Raw genomic sequence first — 17,661 nt, 5'->3', positions numbered from 1 at the left:
TAAATAAATTGTGTATTTTTGAAGGGCAATGAGTTACAAGTGTAATGTAATAGTTTACCCGTAATAAAAGTATTCCATACCAAAAAAAGTCACTGATTGCCCTTTTTTTTTTTTTTCAAGTTCACCCATTTTACCAGAATATTTTTTTAAAATTGCTGACATTGTTCTTAACAAGTATTATAAGCCGAAACACCTAGCTGCTAAATTAGGAGCAAAATAAGATATTAAAAGGTATAAAAAGAAGAAGTTTTAATAACAATACGTGTACATTTACCAGGACCACAAGCAAGATCAACCTAAGTTTATAAAATAACATGTCCATAAGATCATGCCATTTATTAAGTCATGCATGATACAATGAAAAAAAAAATATTATTTTCTTTTAATTTGAAGCAATCTGTTACAATTTTTTTTAATCATTTTATTCAGGCTCCTTTTTTATTGTAAGCATATCGAGAAGCCCGTATTTACTGCTATTGGAATTGTACAAAGAGTTATTTACAACGTTGGGCGGTTTGGTGAACGCAATCCTGTTTGTTCCTCTACTATGGGCCGATTCTCTTTTAAATGTCATCTCGGCCGCTTGACCCAACAGTGACTCAGTCCAGCTGGTTCGATCTCGGAAGTCCTGACTAGCGGCCGTTTGTGCCCCCTTTTGTAGCATGTAGTACAATATTGGATTGGTCTTTGTCAGTCTAGGAGAATCTTTACCAAAGTCAGTTTTATCCATATCTGTGATAACCCATTTAATGGGACCTTTATCATTGGGGGGAGGGCACATATTCATATGTCCGGAATCAGTCCGTGGTGGGTTATTTCTTAAAATATCCGGGGAAGAATGAGGAGAGTTCTTTAAAGGAGAAGGATATTGAAATGACATTTGACCTAAGTTATTGTGGTGAGAATGCTGTCCCATAAACATATTGAGAGAAGGAAGCATAAATTCAGAGTTTCCTGTCAAGTTACTTCTGTTTCCTCTTAGAAGTTCATCAACTGGCATATTGTTCCTATGCTGAGAGTCCCTGACACAATTTTCTGAAAGCAATAATTGTTTTAACACATTAAAACCTTTACTCTCTCTTGACCAACTCACGTTTTTATTTCCATTCATTGAATTTTGACTCGGAAGGTTCTTGATATCATGATCGGTCTTTGTGCCACTGACTTTGTCTTCATGAAGAAAAGGTATCTCGCCTAAAGATGGTGACGTGCAGAATTGCAAGTTTCCAGCCTCTGGCGAATTCATTTTTGCTATTTTTACTTGGCTTTCTACAGGGTCGTTATGGTGCATTTTTCTTTTTTTAGGCACAATACAAGATATTTTTGAACCTATCTGCTTGGATTCAGGATTATTCAGTTTATTATTTACCTCCAGATCACCGGTATCATATCCTTCATGGTTCTGACGTAGCAAACGACTTAAAAGGCCATTTTTTGAAAGGGAAAAGTCATGTGGAGATGAGTGTGGAGATCTGACATCCTCTGGAGCTGGTCTTGCGGTTTTGTGCAATGAGGCAGCTATGGGGCTTGGAGCACTTGCCTCCTGGTCGGCACGGATGTTATCCTCCGGTTCTTTTTTAACTCTGAAAGCCACAACATGCTCACTTGGAGACCTTTCAGTCCTGTCTGTGTTAATTTCATCTTTTATTGGTTTCTGCACTTTTTCATTTTTGCATTTGTTGTTAGGTGTGGCTAGCAGCAGTTGAAGGACAGTGCGTCGCTCTAGAAGGTTTTCAATTTCAGAGCCAGAAAACGTAGAATCCACTGGAGTAGACGGACTACTAAATCCTCTACCTTCTTCGTAAGTCCGTGGTTGATTTGTAACAAGAGGACTGTTCAGTCTTTCAATCAACCCTAAAGATTTCGGATTTGCCGGGCCTATTGGTTTTGATTGCACCTGTTCATTGGGAGCAGAAGCTGGCATTCCACATTGAGCTAAATTCTGTAACAACTTGCTAGCACTGAAAGGTGCATTTTGTGCTGTATTTTCATTGGCTAGTGGAATAGTTGTTTGTAGTCCTTTGTTTCTGGTAAGCTCTATTAGATGATTTGATGCTGGATTTATGACCCTTTCTGGTTGGATGTGGTTTACGAATGAAGTGAACGGAGGCTTGACGGGAAATGGCGGGTTCACTAGGTTCATTGGGGATTCTGATTTTGAAGACGAGTGCAAAGAAAGTGCATTTAATGGAGAGGTATTGTGTAATCTTGGGCTTTCTGAGAGAGGACCAGGTGATGAGAAACTAAACTTTGACAAATCTGTAGCTTTCTGTGGGGTCTGGAGATCTTCAATTGTTGATGGGACATCTTCAGTTTTATGTCCGAGCAATAGTTGTAACAGTGTTACTTTCTGATATGGTTTTAGAGTAGAGTCCATGGATAGGTCTTTATTTCCTTTGCCGATTTCAATTTCACTGAGTTTCGGATCCCAGTTGTGAAGCAACGATTCAGTTAAATTTTCAATAGAACCTGCAGAATGTAACATCTTGGGCCTATCTGCTCTATTCTTAAAGGACAAATCTATAGGTACGCAGTTGGAGTGAGTGCTTTCATCATCACTGCTTTCTTCTTCAGTAAAGCTAGGATTGTTATCTGAACAATCATCTGTAGTTGTAGGTGTTGCACTTCCTTCCAATGCAGTATATATATCATTGTGTGGTAGTTTTTTTCCAACACTAGCCCCATTTTGGCTCTTCAGAAGATGCAAAAGTAAACTGTTGTTGGGCGATGGCTTTCCATGGGTCCTTTCCAACTGATTCTTATACCCAACTGTTTTCAGAGGAGAATTTGGAACACCAAGCGTGTTTGGAAAAGGAGAAATGTTGCCTGCATTAGTTAAACCATTGGTTACTGTCCTTGTGTGATTATTGAGACTAGCTGGCACATTCGACGACAAGTGAAGTCGGCCAAGATCTTTTTCCGAACTCTCCTTCAATCTCGCCATTGCTGCCAGCCTTTCACTTGCTAACTGACTTGCGCTCTGTGCTTTGAGGGCATGTTCCCTGGAGTACTGCTGCAAGTGTGCTTCACTGGAAAGCAGGAGAGCAAGTTGACTACAGGCCACACTTGGTTTAGGCGAAGCGGTGGGACTTGACCTTTTCTCCACCATATTAGCAACAGCTTGAAGTCTCGCAGCACATGAAATTGGCTCACCAACCACTTTAGTGCTACTTTGTGCTGAAAGAGAAGGTTCAACAAACTTTTCCTGAACTGAACTTTTAGCCAGACCGGTCAAGTTACTGTCCACTGTATTATCTTTTGATCTGCTTTTGTTTAAGAGAGTCTTTAGGTGATTTGAAGCCAAGCCATAGCATTGGTTATCCTTTTCATCCAGTTTTCCCTGCTGGTTAAGTGCAAATCCTTGGTCTTTAAGACTTTGTTTAATCTGTTGAGTCAGTGCAACGCTCTGCAGCCTGGAGCTAAATGACTGCAGCAAAGAAGCTAGCAGCGTGCTATCTTGTTTCCCTTTTGGAACATTTTCAACCATTCCAGCTAAGAGAGATTCATTTTTGCCATTTCCATTGATAGAATCAGATAAACGCCTTCTCTTTGCAGCATGCCAGTCCTCTGAAGACTGCAAGAGTCTAGCCTTCTTGAGATGCAACATGCCAGATGACTGACTGCCGTTGTGCACTGGGACATTATTCTTACAGTTCGTAAAAACATTCCCAGAAATGTTAAAGTTGTCATCAGCTTTTACACGGCTTGAGAGTTTGTCAACCGCTGTTATAGAGCCGCCCGCCGCCTGATGCATTAGTAATCCTTCTAGATACGTTAAAACAATGGGATCCTGTTGCATTTCAGAGCTAAGCTCTTCTCCATGAGTCATGTTCAACAAACGTATGCGTAGAAGCTCTGTCTTTACCTACTTTAGAGAACACTGAAGACTTGGGTCTAAAATTTCAGAGATGTCTATGTTCTTTTAAATCATTTCCAGAATATTTTCCAAGCAGATGTCCTCTGAAGAATCTTTTGCCAAGAATATGAATGTTCCATCAAATTAGTGTTGAGGCAGCATGTTGAAATGGTGTGCATCAATCTGTCCGAATTCTGCTCACATAAGACAATTGTCTCAGTTTATCCATGGAAACCGGCCTTTAATTCTTCTATTTGCAATTACCTTAAAATCAGAAAGAGAAAAGAAAATACATGTAAGTACTAAAATATCAAAAATACAGCAGAAAGAACTTTTTTTTTACTGGACCTACTACTATTTAAACCAATCAAAAAAGTAAAAATACAAACGATACTTTATTTTCTAAATTCAATGACATAGTGAACTTCTTTAAGGTTAAAGTACATAAACACCTAGCGGGTACATACAACCACCCATATGCCGCCATGTTTTTAATTGGCACCCTCCAAGGAAAACATTGATGGCAAATATTTAGCATTTGATGAAATGTAGTTAAGCTGTAATACCCTACACTACCAGCTTACTTGTGCAGCGCTCTCTATCTCTAACGCAGCAGGAAGTCACAGCACTCAATAACCAAATCAGCAGAAAAATTACTTGCAGTCAATCAATTTCATGCATATCAAACTAATCCTTGTTTAAAATTGATCGGTCACGAGATTTCTACTCCTATCAAAGTTTTTTATCCTCTTAATACATTGCCGTCATCATATTACATAGCACTGTGCACTTACAATTGCTCATTTTGCCTTTCTACCCAGCTAATTCTTCTCTTTTCCATTAGGTCTATGCCATCATGTGAATAAAGAGAACCTCTCACCAGAAAAAAAATGCTATTAACTTGCAGGTACTGGGTTAATCTGCAAGTTAATAGTGATATTATTCTGGCTGGCATCTGCACTTAGCCTAACTCTGCGGGGAGAAAGTGAACTTTATTCCCCCCTTCCCGGCAGCATTCAGTTTCAGTCACTGGGGTGGCGCTGTTGCTGATTCAGTCACCACTTTGAGAATACAGAGTGGCTGCTGTAATCGTGCCCCCAGATCTGACTGACAGCCGACCCCAATGCCAGGGGCACGCTAACAGCCACAGCTCTGTATTCTTAGAGTGGTGACTGAACCAGCGCCGGCACCTCCCCTGTGACCATGTCCGGGTTGGGGGTGTGGTTTCAGTCAAGGGGGCGGCACTAGCGCTGGTTCAGTCACTGCTCTAAGTATACAGAGCCACGGCTGTAACGACACCCCCGGCCCCGACTGACACTTGCTCTGCATTAGGGCCGGCTGAGAGTCAGTGCTGGGGGCGCAGTTACAGCTGCCGCTCTCTATACACAGAGCGGTGACTGAACCAGCGCCGGCCCCATGACTGAGACAGGAACGCTGCAGGGGAGAATAGAGTTAACTTTCTCCCCGCAGCGTTCAGCTAAGGGCAGGCACCGGTCAGGTTAATAACGCTATTAACCTGCAGATTAACTCTATAGCTGCAGGTTAGTAGTGTTTTTTCTGGTGACAAGTTCCCTTTCAAACTAACAGAATCCTTCTAAGCTTCATGTGGAAACTGGAAGTCTATTTTCCCTGTATAAGTTATAAGTCACTGCAAATGTCCGTGGCGAGGGGGAGAAGGAGCAACTGGGCCAGGGGTGAAGAGGGGAATGATTTATGCAGGGACATGAGACTTCCTGTTTCTACAAAGAGAAAAGAGAAGAATTAGCTGGGTAGAAAGGCAAAATGAGCAATTGTGCACAGTGCTGTATAATATGATGGCTGCAATATATTAAGGGGATAAAAACTTTGATGGGAGGAGTGCTTCTGTTGGTGTGCTCATCATATTGGTAAGTTAAAGGGAGTCTTGGAGACTGCCTAGACATTCCTATAGAGGATCTGACCTATGACCCCAGCGGTGGTCACAAACCGACAGGAATGGGTCATCGGAGCGCGCCGGCAGCTGTTGTGTGTGCGCCTTTGAAAACGGCTGCGGTCATCCAGTGTCAGTGCGGAGGCGCAGACAGGAGATGCAAGTTAATTAATGAGGAGTATTGGCGTTATTATGCAAATAGGAGGGTGTAGCGGTGCACCAAGGCATAGGCCACGCCAGGACTGGATTGAAACGCCCTCATTTGCATATCGAATTGAAAGTTGATTTTTAATTAACTATAAGGTTAAGCTGTACTTGCCTAGTATGATTTAAACAGGGGCTAGTTCCCCTACTCAGACCAGACGTTTAGGCAGTTTAAATGCCATTTTCAGGGAGAAACTCCCTTTAAGGATAGGGCATCACTGTTTTAGTCCTAGAAAACCTTATAATTGGAAACAAATATTACAATGTAGATATTTGCATTAATAAGGTATCCTGAAAACAGGATAAACACTACACATCCCACTCAAATCAACCTTAAAAATAGATGTTGCACAGGGTAAGCCCACAACTGCAATGTCAAGGTCATAGACTAGCAAGTAAGATTACCATCAGGACTGATGTAACAGCTGGCATTTGATCCAGGCTCCTGGGGTTTAGAATACACTTAACATACACACACTCAATTCACGCATACTGTACATCGTATCACAAGTGTTTAGCACGCTTAAGAGCGGGGAAATATTTAGCCTTGCATGACATCCTGCCTAAACCAATGGAAATACAGCAACCAAAGGGGAAAAAAAAGCTCTAGCAAAAGTTACAAGAAACCATGTCCGTCATGGCATTACTCAGATTAACACTTACTAGCATCGAAAGGCTAAAAATATATAAATTTAACCTGCCTTATAAATAAAAAAAAGGTCAAAGCTCCTAACAATTACAAGTAATTGTTGGTCCCACAATGCCTTTTAATTGTTTAGCTGACAGTACTCCTGACTATTAGCACTGCTGGGTCGCTGGTGGGAATTGTGAGCTCCTGATGCTGCTTTTTTGAGACAGATTTGCCTTTACAGCATCAAAGGAGTAAAGTAGCCCTGAAGCTGGCCGGGATCAGGAGCTGAGTGTGCTCAAGGCATCCTAGCCAGCCTCAGTGCAGCGCTTACAAGCTGAATATAAGAATGGGGTTCTGTGTCTCCACATTGAATAAAGTGGGAGCTGACCAAGCATTCTATCAATCGAAGTAGCGAAGTGCAGCTCTAGGGTATCTCCATCAGTCATATGGATTGTAAATGGAGTGGCACTACAAAACCGGGAACAAGGGAGTCCTGTTCTCATGGTCAATGGGACCAATAGAGAACTTATAGTGATCATGCATCTTGTGGATAGGTGACAAGTTGTGAACGTGGAACAACCCCTTTAACTTTGACTAATCAATTAATCAGCGCTATATTTTCAGCCTAGGTAGATTAAAACGAGCTCTATAAAAGGGGCAACCAACTATGATGCACCATATATACTACTGGCATAACCTACTGTGGAACTTTGCCCCTTAAAGGAAATCTGTCACCAGGTTTTTGCCACCTAATATGAGAGCAGCATAATGTAGAGATGGAGACCCTGATTCCAGCGATGTGTCACTTTCTGGGCTGCTTGTTGTAGTTCTGAAAATCTCATACTGATAGAATAGTGATTTTCTCACTAGACGACTATTAAACCTGCAGCCAGGTAGTCCTCCATATTTATAAGTTCTGTATCACTCCGCCCCCATCAATGATTGGTAGTGTATACTGAAAGCTGCCAATCAGTGGTGGGGGCGGGACATACAGAGCTCAGCATTCAGAGAACTGCTAGATCTATAGTAGATAAAACAGGGATACTATCAAGACTAAAGCAAGCAGTAAAGTAAGTGACACATCACTGGAATCAGGGTCAGTGCACCTACATCATGTTGCTCTTAGATGGGGGTAGCAAAAATCTGGTGACAGATTCCCTTTAAGGCCACAGAACCCAATTGTGACTGCAACCATTGTAGCACTAGCACCCCATAGTTATTGTTTATATAAAGGTTATTTGTGCAGTTGGCTAGGTACAAGGGTTCTCACAGGCATTTTTGTTTATAAAATATGTGGCAGGTCTCAATTGCCAATGAGAACCACACAGTTAATTTCCCGTAGAGTAAGAAAAAGGGATGACTTCTTGGTTATGGATTATACTTTTCCCTTTACACCAAGTCTTTCTGGCTCACTGGATGTGAACCTATTGATTGATGGAAGAATAAAGCCAGGGCTGCCTCCTCGTGTACAGTAATTGATGCCACACAGAAATTCCGGAAAACAGATCGGCTTTTCTCACTGTGACTGGTTTCTGGAAGAATGTAATTGTCAAGTTCTTGTAATTATTTCTGGAAAAAAAAAAACTCTCTCGTCAACAATTGCAAACTTTTCTAATAATCCTGAAGTCTCCACCGCAGCAAATACAACAGGAAATTCAATTTCTTCCCCTTTTTCAATAAAAATCACGTAAATCCCTGGAGTTACCGTAATGTGGAGCCTCTGCCCAATGTCTGATTCACTGCTACTGGGGAATCGTTACAAGCACAGTATGTAATTAACAATGATTGCAAATAATTATTTAGCCTTTCCCTTGTGTAATGCTAGGTTTCCACAACACTACACCTGTACGTTCAGCATATATGCCATATGAATCTCCTGAGTCTACTGTGGCCATACACGAGGCCATACAGTCTAAGATGCCCATGGACGAGGCCATACAGTCTAATATGCCCATACACAAGGCCATACAGTCTAATATGCCCATACGCAAGACCATACAGTCTAATGTGGCCATACACGATGCCATACAGTCTAAGATGCCCATGCACGAGGCCATGCAGTCTAATATGCCCATACACAATGCCATAAAGTCTAATGTGCCCATTCACAAGGCCATACAGTCTAATGTGGCTATTCCCGAGACCATACAGTCTAAGGTGCCCTTACACAATGCCATAAAGTCTAATATGCCCATACACAATGCCATAAAGTCTAATGTGCCCATACACAATGCCATAAAGTCTAATATGCCCATTCACAAGGCCATACAGTCTAATGTGCCCATACACAAGGCCATACAGTCTAATGTGCCCATACACAAGGCACAAGGCCATAAAGTCTAATGTGCCCATGAATGTAGTCGTACAGTCTAATGTGACCATACACAATGCCATAGTCTAATGTGCCCATACACATGGCCATACAGTTTAATGTGCCCATATACAAGGCCATACAGTCTAATGTGCCCGTATACAAGGCCATACTTTCTAATTTGCCCATATATAAGGCCATAAAGTCTAATGTGCCCATACACGTGGCCATACAGTCTAATGTGCCCTTACACAAGGCCATAAAGTCTAATGTGCCCATACATGTGGCTGTACAGTCTAATTTGCCCATACAAAATGCCATACAGTCTAATGTGCCCATACACAAGGCCATACAGTGTAATGTTCCCATACACGTGGCAATACAGTCTAATATGCCCACACACAAGGCAATAAAGTCTAATGTGCTCATATAAAGGCCATACAGTCAAAGGTGCCCATATACTAGGTCATACAGTCTAATGTGAATATACACAAGACCATACAGTCTAATGTACCCATACACAAGACCATATAGTCTAAAGTCCTCATACAGTCATGGCCAAAAGTATTCACACCCCTGCAATTCTGTTAGATAATACTCAGTTTCTTCCTGAAAATGATTGCAAACACAAATTCTTTGGTATTATTATCTTCATTTAATTTGTCTTACATGAAAAAACACAAAAAGAATTGTCCTAAAGCCAAACTGGAAATAATTCCACACCAAACATAAAAAAGGGGGTGGACAAAAGTATTGGCGCTGTTTGAAAAATCATGTGATACTTCTCTAATTTGTGTAATTAACAGCACCTGTAACTTACCTGTGGCACCTAACAGCTGTTGGCAATAACTAAATCACACTTGCAGCCAGTTGACATGGATTAAAGTTGACTCAACCTCTGTCCTGTGTCCTTGTGTGTACCACATTGAGCATGGAGAAAAGAAAGAAGACCAAAGAACTGTCTGAGGACCTGAGAAACCAAATTGTGAGGAAGCATGAGCACTCTCAAGGCTACAAGTCCATCTCCAAAGACCTGAATGTTCCTGTGTCTATCGTGTGCAGTGTCATCAAGAAGTTTAAAGCCCATGGCTCTGTGGCTAACCTCCCTAGATGTGGACGGAAAAGAAAAATTGACAAGAGATTTCAACGCAAGATTGTGCGGATGTTGGATAAAGAACCTCGACTAACATCCAAACAAGTTCAAGCTGCCCTGCAGTCCGATGGTACAACAGTGTCAACCCGTACTATCCGTCGGCATCTGAATGAAAAGGACTGTGTGGTAGGAGACCCAGGAAGACCCCACTTCTTACACCGATAAAATAAAAAAGCCAGGCTGGAGTTTGCCAAAACTTCCCTGAAAAAGCCTAAAATGTTTTGGAAGAATGTTCTCTGGTCAGATGAGACAAAAGTAGAGCTTTTTGGGCAAAGGCATCAACATAGAGTTTACAGGAGAAAAAAAGAGGCATTCAAAGAAAAGAACACGGTCCCTACAGTCAAACATGGCGGAGGATCCCTGATGTTTTGGGGTTGCTTTGCTGCCTCTGGCAGTGGACTGCTTGACCGTGTGCATGGCATTATGAAGTCTGAAGACTACCAACAAATTTTGCAGCATAATGTAGGGCCCAGTGTGAGAAAGCTGGGTCTCCCTCAGAGGTCATGGGTCTTCCAGCAGGACAATGACCCAAAACACACTTCAAAAAGCACTAGAAAATGGTTTAAGAGAAAGCACTGGAGACTTCTAAGGTGGCCAGCAATGAGTCCAGACCTGAATCCCATAGAACACCTGTGGAGAGATCTAAAAATGGCAGTTTGGAGAAGGCACCCTTCAAATATCAGGGACCTGGAGCAGTTTGCCAAAGAAGACTGGTCTAAAATTCCAGCAGAGCATTGTAAGAAACTCATTGATGGTTATCGGAAGCGGTTGGTTGCAGTTATTTTGGCTAAAGGTTGTGCAACCAAGTATTAGGCTGAGGGTGCCAATACTTTTGTCTGGCCCATTTTTGAAGTTTTGTGTGAAATGATCAATGTTTTGCTTTTTGCTTCCTTCTCTTTTGTGTTTTTTTATTTAAGACAAATTAAATAAAGATAATACCAAAGAATTTGTGTTTGCAATCATTTTCAGGAAGAAACTGAGTATTATCTGACAGAATTTCAGGGGTGTGAATACTTTTGGCCATGACTGTACATGGGGCCATTCAGTCTAAGGGGCTCATGCACTAGGCCATGCAGTCTAATGTGCCTATACAATCGTGCCCATATATGAGGCCATACAGTCTAAAGTGCCAATACACAAGGCAGGTAATACAGTCTAAGGTGCCCATACACCAGGAAATCCTTTTGACTGTTTTGCAGTCAGAATTGTCCAGAAATAAGATCACAACTGGAAAGGAACAACTTTCCCCTTGTACCGTGTAATGTTTGGCCACCTAAGCAGAAGTGGCTGAAGTACCCACAGCTTCAGCAATGGATGGAGCAAATGATGACAAATCTTCTTGCTGTCACTTTTGTTTTATTAATAGTTGAGAAGACATTGAATAAGCACAAATCTATAGAGATATTAACACTACGCTGCCTATGAAAACAAAAGAACAAAAATAGAGCACTGAAGATGACAAATAACCCATATCATTGTACATACATAGGTACCACTGTGTCATGCAGGGTTTACGGTCATACAAAGAGCAGAATCTTCATTCTCACTACTTCAAGTGCTATATTGGAGAAATAGGAATCAGCGCTCCTTAGATCAGCAGCAAGTGATATAACAGTCATTAATTATCAGTCGTATGGCTCATGCAGATGAACGTAATTTAGGTCCGAGTGCAATCCGTTGTTTTAATGAACCAATGTTATTCCACGAGGCCATACACTTGTCAAGATTTTTTTGCGGTTCAAGGAAAAAAATTGCAGCATGCATGCTTTGCCTCTGAATCAGAGGCACTCGCCAATGTCTATGGGTCTGTGGAAAATATCGGGCTGTCCGATTTTCACGGACAGACTGAAATGAGAAGATGGAAAAAGTTTTAGTTTTTTTCTCCATATCCGAGAAAAATGGATACCACTCTAATGAGAGAGTGTGATTGGCATAATCGGACAGTTTTTCTGGGATGGAGAACATACAGTGATCTGCACCTGCCCTTAAAAGGAGTCTGGGAGAACTAAATGTCTGTTCAAGCCAAGCACAGGAAACTCTGTGCACCCTTGGTGTGGCCAAACAGTCCAGTTACCTACTTGTTTTCATCCATCTCTGCCCTCCCTCTCTTCCTTACTGACAGCGGTGGTGCCTTGAACATGCTCGGCCACACAAAGGGTGCCCTGAACATGCTTGGCCACACAGAGGGTGCCCTGAACATGCTCGGCCACGCAGAGGGTGCCCTGAACATGCTTGGCCACGCAGAGGGTGCCCTGAACATGCTCGGCCACGCAGAGGGTGCCCTGAACATGCTCGGCCACGCAGAGGGTGCCCTGAAAATGCTCGGCCACACGGAGGGTGACCTGAACATGCTCGGCCACACGGAGGGTGCCCTGAACATGCTCGGCCACACAGAGGGTGCCCTGAACATGCTCAGCCACACAGAGGGTGCCCTGAACATGCTCAGCCACACAGAGGGTGCCCTGAACATGCTCAGCCACACAGAGGGTGCCCTGAACATGCTCGGCCACACAGAGGGTGCCCTGAACATGCTCGGCCGCACAGAGGGTGCCCTGAACATGCTCGGTCACACAGAGGGTGTCCTGAACATGCTTGGCCACACAGAGAGTGCCCTGTGGGTTTGTGTTTGGTTTAAACACTCATTTTGTGCTTACAGTTGACACTTGCAGCGTCAATCAACTAAAGAAAAAACAGATTGGCGCCAACTTAAAGGACTTTTAGTTTTGTCAGCGCAAACTGTATAACTCATAAAAAATGCCCTCAGTAGTCAAACACAGTTTGCTCATTTGTCGGTCAATGGATACATGGGACAATGATCAGGAACATGTGATTTTTTTTTACAATTATTCATTTGCCCCTTCATAGGCATAAATGAAAAGGGTTCTTAGGGCTCATGCAAACAGCATGGCACAGGGACCTCTGGGGCTATATTGTGGCTCATTATGCCCAATTTTATACACAGGCAGATGAAGTTGCGGCATGCTCCATCAGATGCCGTGTAAAGATACCATCACATTAAGCGACGCTGCAGCGATATCGACAACGATGCCGATCGCTGCAGGGTCGCTGTGTGGTCGCTGGGGAGCTGTCACACAGACCGCTCTCCAGCGACCAACGATGCCGAAGTCTCCGGGTAACCAGGGTAAACATCGGGTTACTAAGCGCAGGGCCGCGCTTGGTAACCCGATGTTTACCCTGGTTACCAGTGTAAATGTAAAAAAACCCAAACACTACATACTTACATTGCCGTGTCTGTCGCGTCCTTCGCCTTCAGCTTCCCTGCACTGTGTAAGCGCCGGCCCTAAAGCACAGCGGTGACGTCACCGCTGTGCTTTGCTTTACGGCCGGCACTGACACATTCAGTGCAGGAAGCTCTGAGCAGCAGCGCGGACGCCGGGGGACGTGACAGACATCAGAAGGTGAGTATGTAGTGTTTTTTTTTTACTTTTACAATGGTAACCAGGGTAAATATCGGGTTACTAAGCGCGGCCCTGCGCTTAGTAACCCGATATTTACCCTGGTTACCATTGTAAAACATTGCTGGCATCGTTGCTTTTGCTGTCAAACACGACGATACACGCCGATCTGACGACCAAATAAAGTTCTGGACTTTCAGCAACGACCAGCGATATCACAGCAGGATCCAGATCGCTGCTGCGTGTAAAACACAACGATATCGCTATCCAGGACGCTGCAACGTCACGGATCGCTATCGTTGTTAAGTCGCTCAGTGTGAAGGTACCTTAAGTGACATATTCTTCTCTAGAACCATTGCTGAAGATCTTCGTAATACAATGCCAAACACCAGGGTGCCTATTGCTCCATAGTATGGCACTGTTCTCCACGTGCCTACATACAAGTCCGCTGAAGCCTATTTGTACTGTTTCCAAGGGTCTCATACCTCCTAGATGACTTGTTTGCTCTTTTGGGGTTATTGTACTTTTTCCCAGTTGGCTCCAATAATTTCCTTCCTCGTGAATCTTAACAGCACATACAATTTATTTTCCTTGGTATTGAATAAAAAGCTGCAGATTGCAATTTAGCCGAGAGCATATAGGTACAGTAAGATAAAGGAGCTCTGACCAGATCTCACAGTGTTTGCTAGAAAAGCACTTTGCATAAACCTGCCATGCAGTCTTAGCATTGAACAAAGCATACATTTATTTAAAGTCCATGACCTCACGCTAAACTCTAGCCACTCGGCTAATTTGGCATAAAGACATTCAGTACAATGCTGTACCTACTTACATCAGTTAAATGACCCGATAAATGAACTCTCGGCTAAAGACAATACGCTCACTGTACCGGCCATGTCACTGAATCAACAACTTATTTTGCCTTTGTGCTTTGTACATTTTTTATCGGATGATGTCTTAGCACGGACATTCGATAATATTACATCATATGTTCTGGTGCGTAAATATTTGTGTCATTTCCAATGCGCTGGATGAGATGATGAGAAACGCCAGTAGGGATCGTACAGATTCCTGCAAATTACAAAGAAATCACATCTTGTAGATGTTTTGGAACTGTACATTTTGGATCAAGCTTCTATATAACGTTATTTCTGAATTTAGTTGGATGTCCCCCTCTCAGCTTAAAAAGATAAAAACACAAACATTTTTTGCACTTTGTTTTAGGTGAATACAGCAGCCACCATTTTGTTGGGTCATAAAGAGTTGGGAATGTGCCCCTACTTGGCCCTCATCTGTCCCTCGCACAGCTCTCTGCCCAATCCTCTGGTCCTCTTCTACATGCCTCCTGTCCTTCGTAGTGGTCTTCTGATCTCTTGATTATGCATCTTGATGTCATGATGTGTGTCGGCCCATGACAACATGGCGTAGCGAGGTCTAGTCATTGCCAGAGGTGCCGAAGAGCACCAAGGCACCTAGAAGAAAACTGGAGGACTGGGGGTGGAGTTGTGTGGAGGGACAGGTGAGGACCAGAGACAGGTGAAAATATATGCATTTTGGAAGCCCTATGTTTCATATGCTTTGGGATCTGGAGACGCATTTGATTTGAAAACATTTGATACAAATCGAACTTCCAAAGTTCACATCAGCTCACGGATGCAGGCAATGATCCACAAGGGGTGCGGTGCACTGACAAATCCTGGCCCAAGTTTCAGGTAAGTAGACATGAAGAGAAAAAACAAAGTCCAGCTAATGTAAAAGAAATTTTTCTAGAAAAACAAGTAAAAAAATATTCTTAAAAACATCATTTATTTGAAAGCTCTAAACCAAGAAAAAAACACAGCATTAGGCCTAGGCTTTTGGAACGCTACAACGCTCTTAATGTGCAGTAGGTGGCGGATGAGCAGCAGGTGGCGGATGTGCAGTAGGTGGCAGATGTGCAGTAGGTGGCAGATGTGCAGTAGGTGGCGGATGTGCAGTAGGTGGCGGATGTGCAGTAGGTGGCGGATGAGCAGTAGGTGACGGATGTGCAGTAGGTGGCGGATGAGCAGTAGGTGGCGGATGTGCAGTAGGTGGCGGATGAGCAGTAGGTGGCGGATGAGCAGTAGGTGGCGGATGAGCAGTAGGTGGCGGATGAGCAGTAGGTGGCGGATGAGCAGTAGGTGGCGGATGTGCAGTAGGTGGAAGATGTGCAGTAGGTGGAGGATGTGCAGTAGGTGGAGGATGTGCAGTAGGTGGAGGATGTGCAGTAGGTGGAGGATGTGCAGTAGGTGGAGGATGTGCAATAGGTGGCGGATGTGCAGTAGGTGGCGGATGTGCAGTAGGTGGAGGATGTGCAGTAGGTGGAGGATGTGCAGTAGGCGGCGGATGTGCAGTAGGTGGCGGATAAGCAGTAGGTGGCGGATAAGCAGTAGGTGGCGGATAAGCAGTAGGTGGCGGATGTGCAGTAGGTGGAGGATGTGAAGTGGCGGATGTGCAGAAGGTGGCGGATGAGCAGTAGGTGGCGGATAAGCAGTAGGTGGCGGATAAGCAGTAGGTGGCGGATAAGCAGTAGGTGGCGGATGTGCAGAAGGTGGCGGATGAGCAGTAGGTGGCGGATGAGCAGTAGGTGGCGGATGAGCAGTAGGTGGCGGATGAGCAGTAGGCGGCGGATAAGCAGTAGGTGGCGGATGTGCAGAAGGTGGCGGATGTGCAGTAGGTGGAGGATGTGAAGTGGCGGATGAGCAGAAGGTGGCGGATGTGCAGAAGGTGGCGGATGAGCAGAAGATGGCGGATGAGCAGAAGGTGGCGGATGAGCAGAAGGTGGCGGATGAGCAGAAGGTGGCGGATGAGCAGAAGGTGGCGGATGAGCAGTAGGTGGCGGATGAGCAGTAGGTGGCGGATGAGCAGTAGGTGGCGGATGAGCAGTAGGCGGCGGATGTGCAGTAGGTGGAGGATGTGCAGGTGGAGGATGTGCAGTAGGTGGAGGATGTGCAGTAGGTGGAGGATGTGCAGTAGGTGGAGGATGTGCAGTAGGTGGCGGATGTGCAGTAGGTGGCGGATGTGCAGTAGGTGGCGGATGTGCAGTAGGTGGAGGATGTGCAGTAGGTGGAGGATGTGCAGTAGGTGGAGGATGTGCAGTAGGCGGCGGATGAGCAGTAGGCGGCGGATGTGCAGTAGGCGGCGGATGTGCAGTAGGTGGCGGATGTGCAGTAGGTGGCGGATAAGCAGTAGGTGGCGGATAAGCAGTAGGTGGCGGATGTGCAGTAGGTGGAGGATGTGAAGTGGCGGATGTGCAGAAGGTGGCGGATGTGCAGAAGGTGGCGGATGAGCAGTAGGTGGCGGATGAGCAGTAGGTGGCGGATGAGCAGTAGGTGGCGGATGAGCAGTAGGCGGCGGATAAGCAGTAGGTGGCGGATGTGCAGAAGGTGGCGGATGTGCAGTAGGTGGAGGATGTGAAGTGGCGGATGAGCAGAAGGTGGCGGATGTGCAGAAGGTGGCGGATGTGCAGAAGGTGGCGGATGTGCAGAAGGTGGCGGATGTGCAGAAGGTGGCGGATGAGCAGAAGGTGGCGGATGAGCAGAAGGTGGCGGATGAGCAGTAGGTGGCGGATGAGCAGTAGGCGGCGGATGAGCAGTAGGCGGCGGATGAGCAGTAGGCGGCGGATGTGCAGTAGGCGGCGGATGAGCAGTACGTGGCGGATGTGAAGTAAGTGGCGGATGTGCAGTGGGTAGCGGATGTGCAGTGGGTGGCGGATGTGCAGTGGGTGGCGGATGTGCAGTGGGTGGCGGATGTGCAGTGGGTGGCAGATGAGCAGTAGGCGGCGGATGTGCGTAGGTGGCGGATGTCTGGGCCAGGCCACTATACAGTTGACGAACCTGTGCTGTGCAGCTCTGAGGGACAGCTAATCGACGGGCGGTACGGTGTGTCGCACCCCCACCGAACAGACACTGATGACCTATCCTAAGGAAAAACAATCAATGTTAAAGTCCTGGACAACCCCTTTTAAGAACCAGCAACATTATAATCCACCACCATGACATTAGAAAAAAGTCATATCCATTTATTTAATGGACTTCTCTGGCTTTTACAAGTTAACAATTACTAGATCTTTCCCCAGAATGAATGGCTGATATCAGAGAGCAATAGACTGCATATTGCACAGGAAGCTTAGCCTCTTTAAAATCTAAACGAGTGATGAACCT

General features: G+C 44.6%; 1 protein-coding gene across 4 annotated transcripts in view; it reads right to left on the bottom strand.

Annotated features, from left to right (window-relative positions):
• Nucleotides 1–232: 232 nt before the first annotated feature.
• Nucleotides 233–17,661, bottom strand: part of NRIP1 (nuclear receptor interacting protein 1) — a 100,741-nt gene continuing 83,312 nt past the window's right edge. For all 4 annotated transcript variants that reach the window (XM_077294038.1, XM_077294034.1, XM_077294035.1 and 1 more), the window contains exon 2: nucleotides 233–4,120. In XM_077294038.1, coding sequence (XP_077150153.1) covers nucleotides 422–3,829 — 3,408 coding nt within the window. In that variant the 5' untranslated portion in view covers nucleotides 3,830–4,120 and the 3' untranslated portion in view covers nucleotides 233–421. The remainder of the gene's footprint in view (nucleotides 4,121–17,661) is intronic.

Source organism: Ranitomeya variabilis, chromosome 3 (genome assembly GCF_051348905.1).
Source record: "Ranitomeya variabilis isolate aRanVar5 chromosome 3, aRanVar5.hap1, whole genome shotgun sequence".
Taxonomy (NCBI): Eukaryota; Metazoa; Chordata; class Amphibia; order Anura; family Dendrobatidae; genus Ranitomeya; species Ranitomeya variabilis.
Note: the sequence above shows the minus strand (reverse complement) of the source record. Positions and strands in the feature narration are given on the sequence as shown.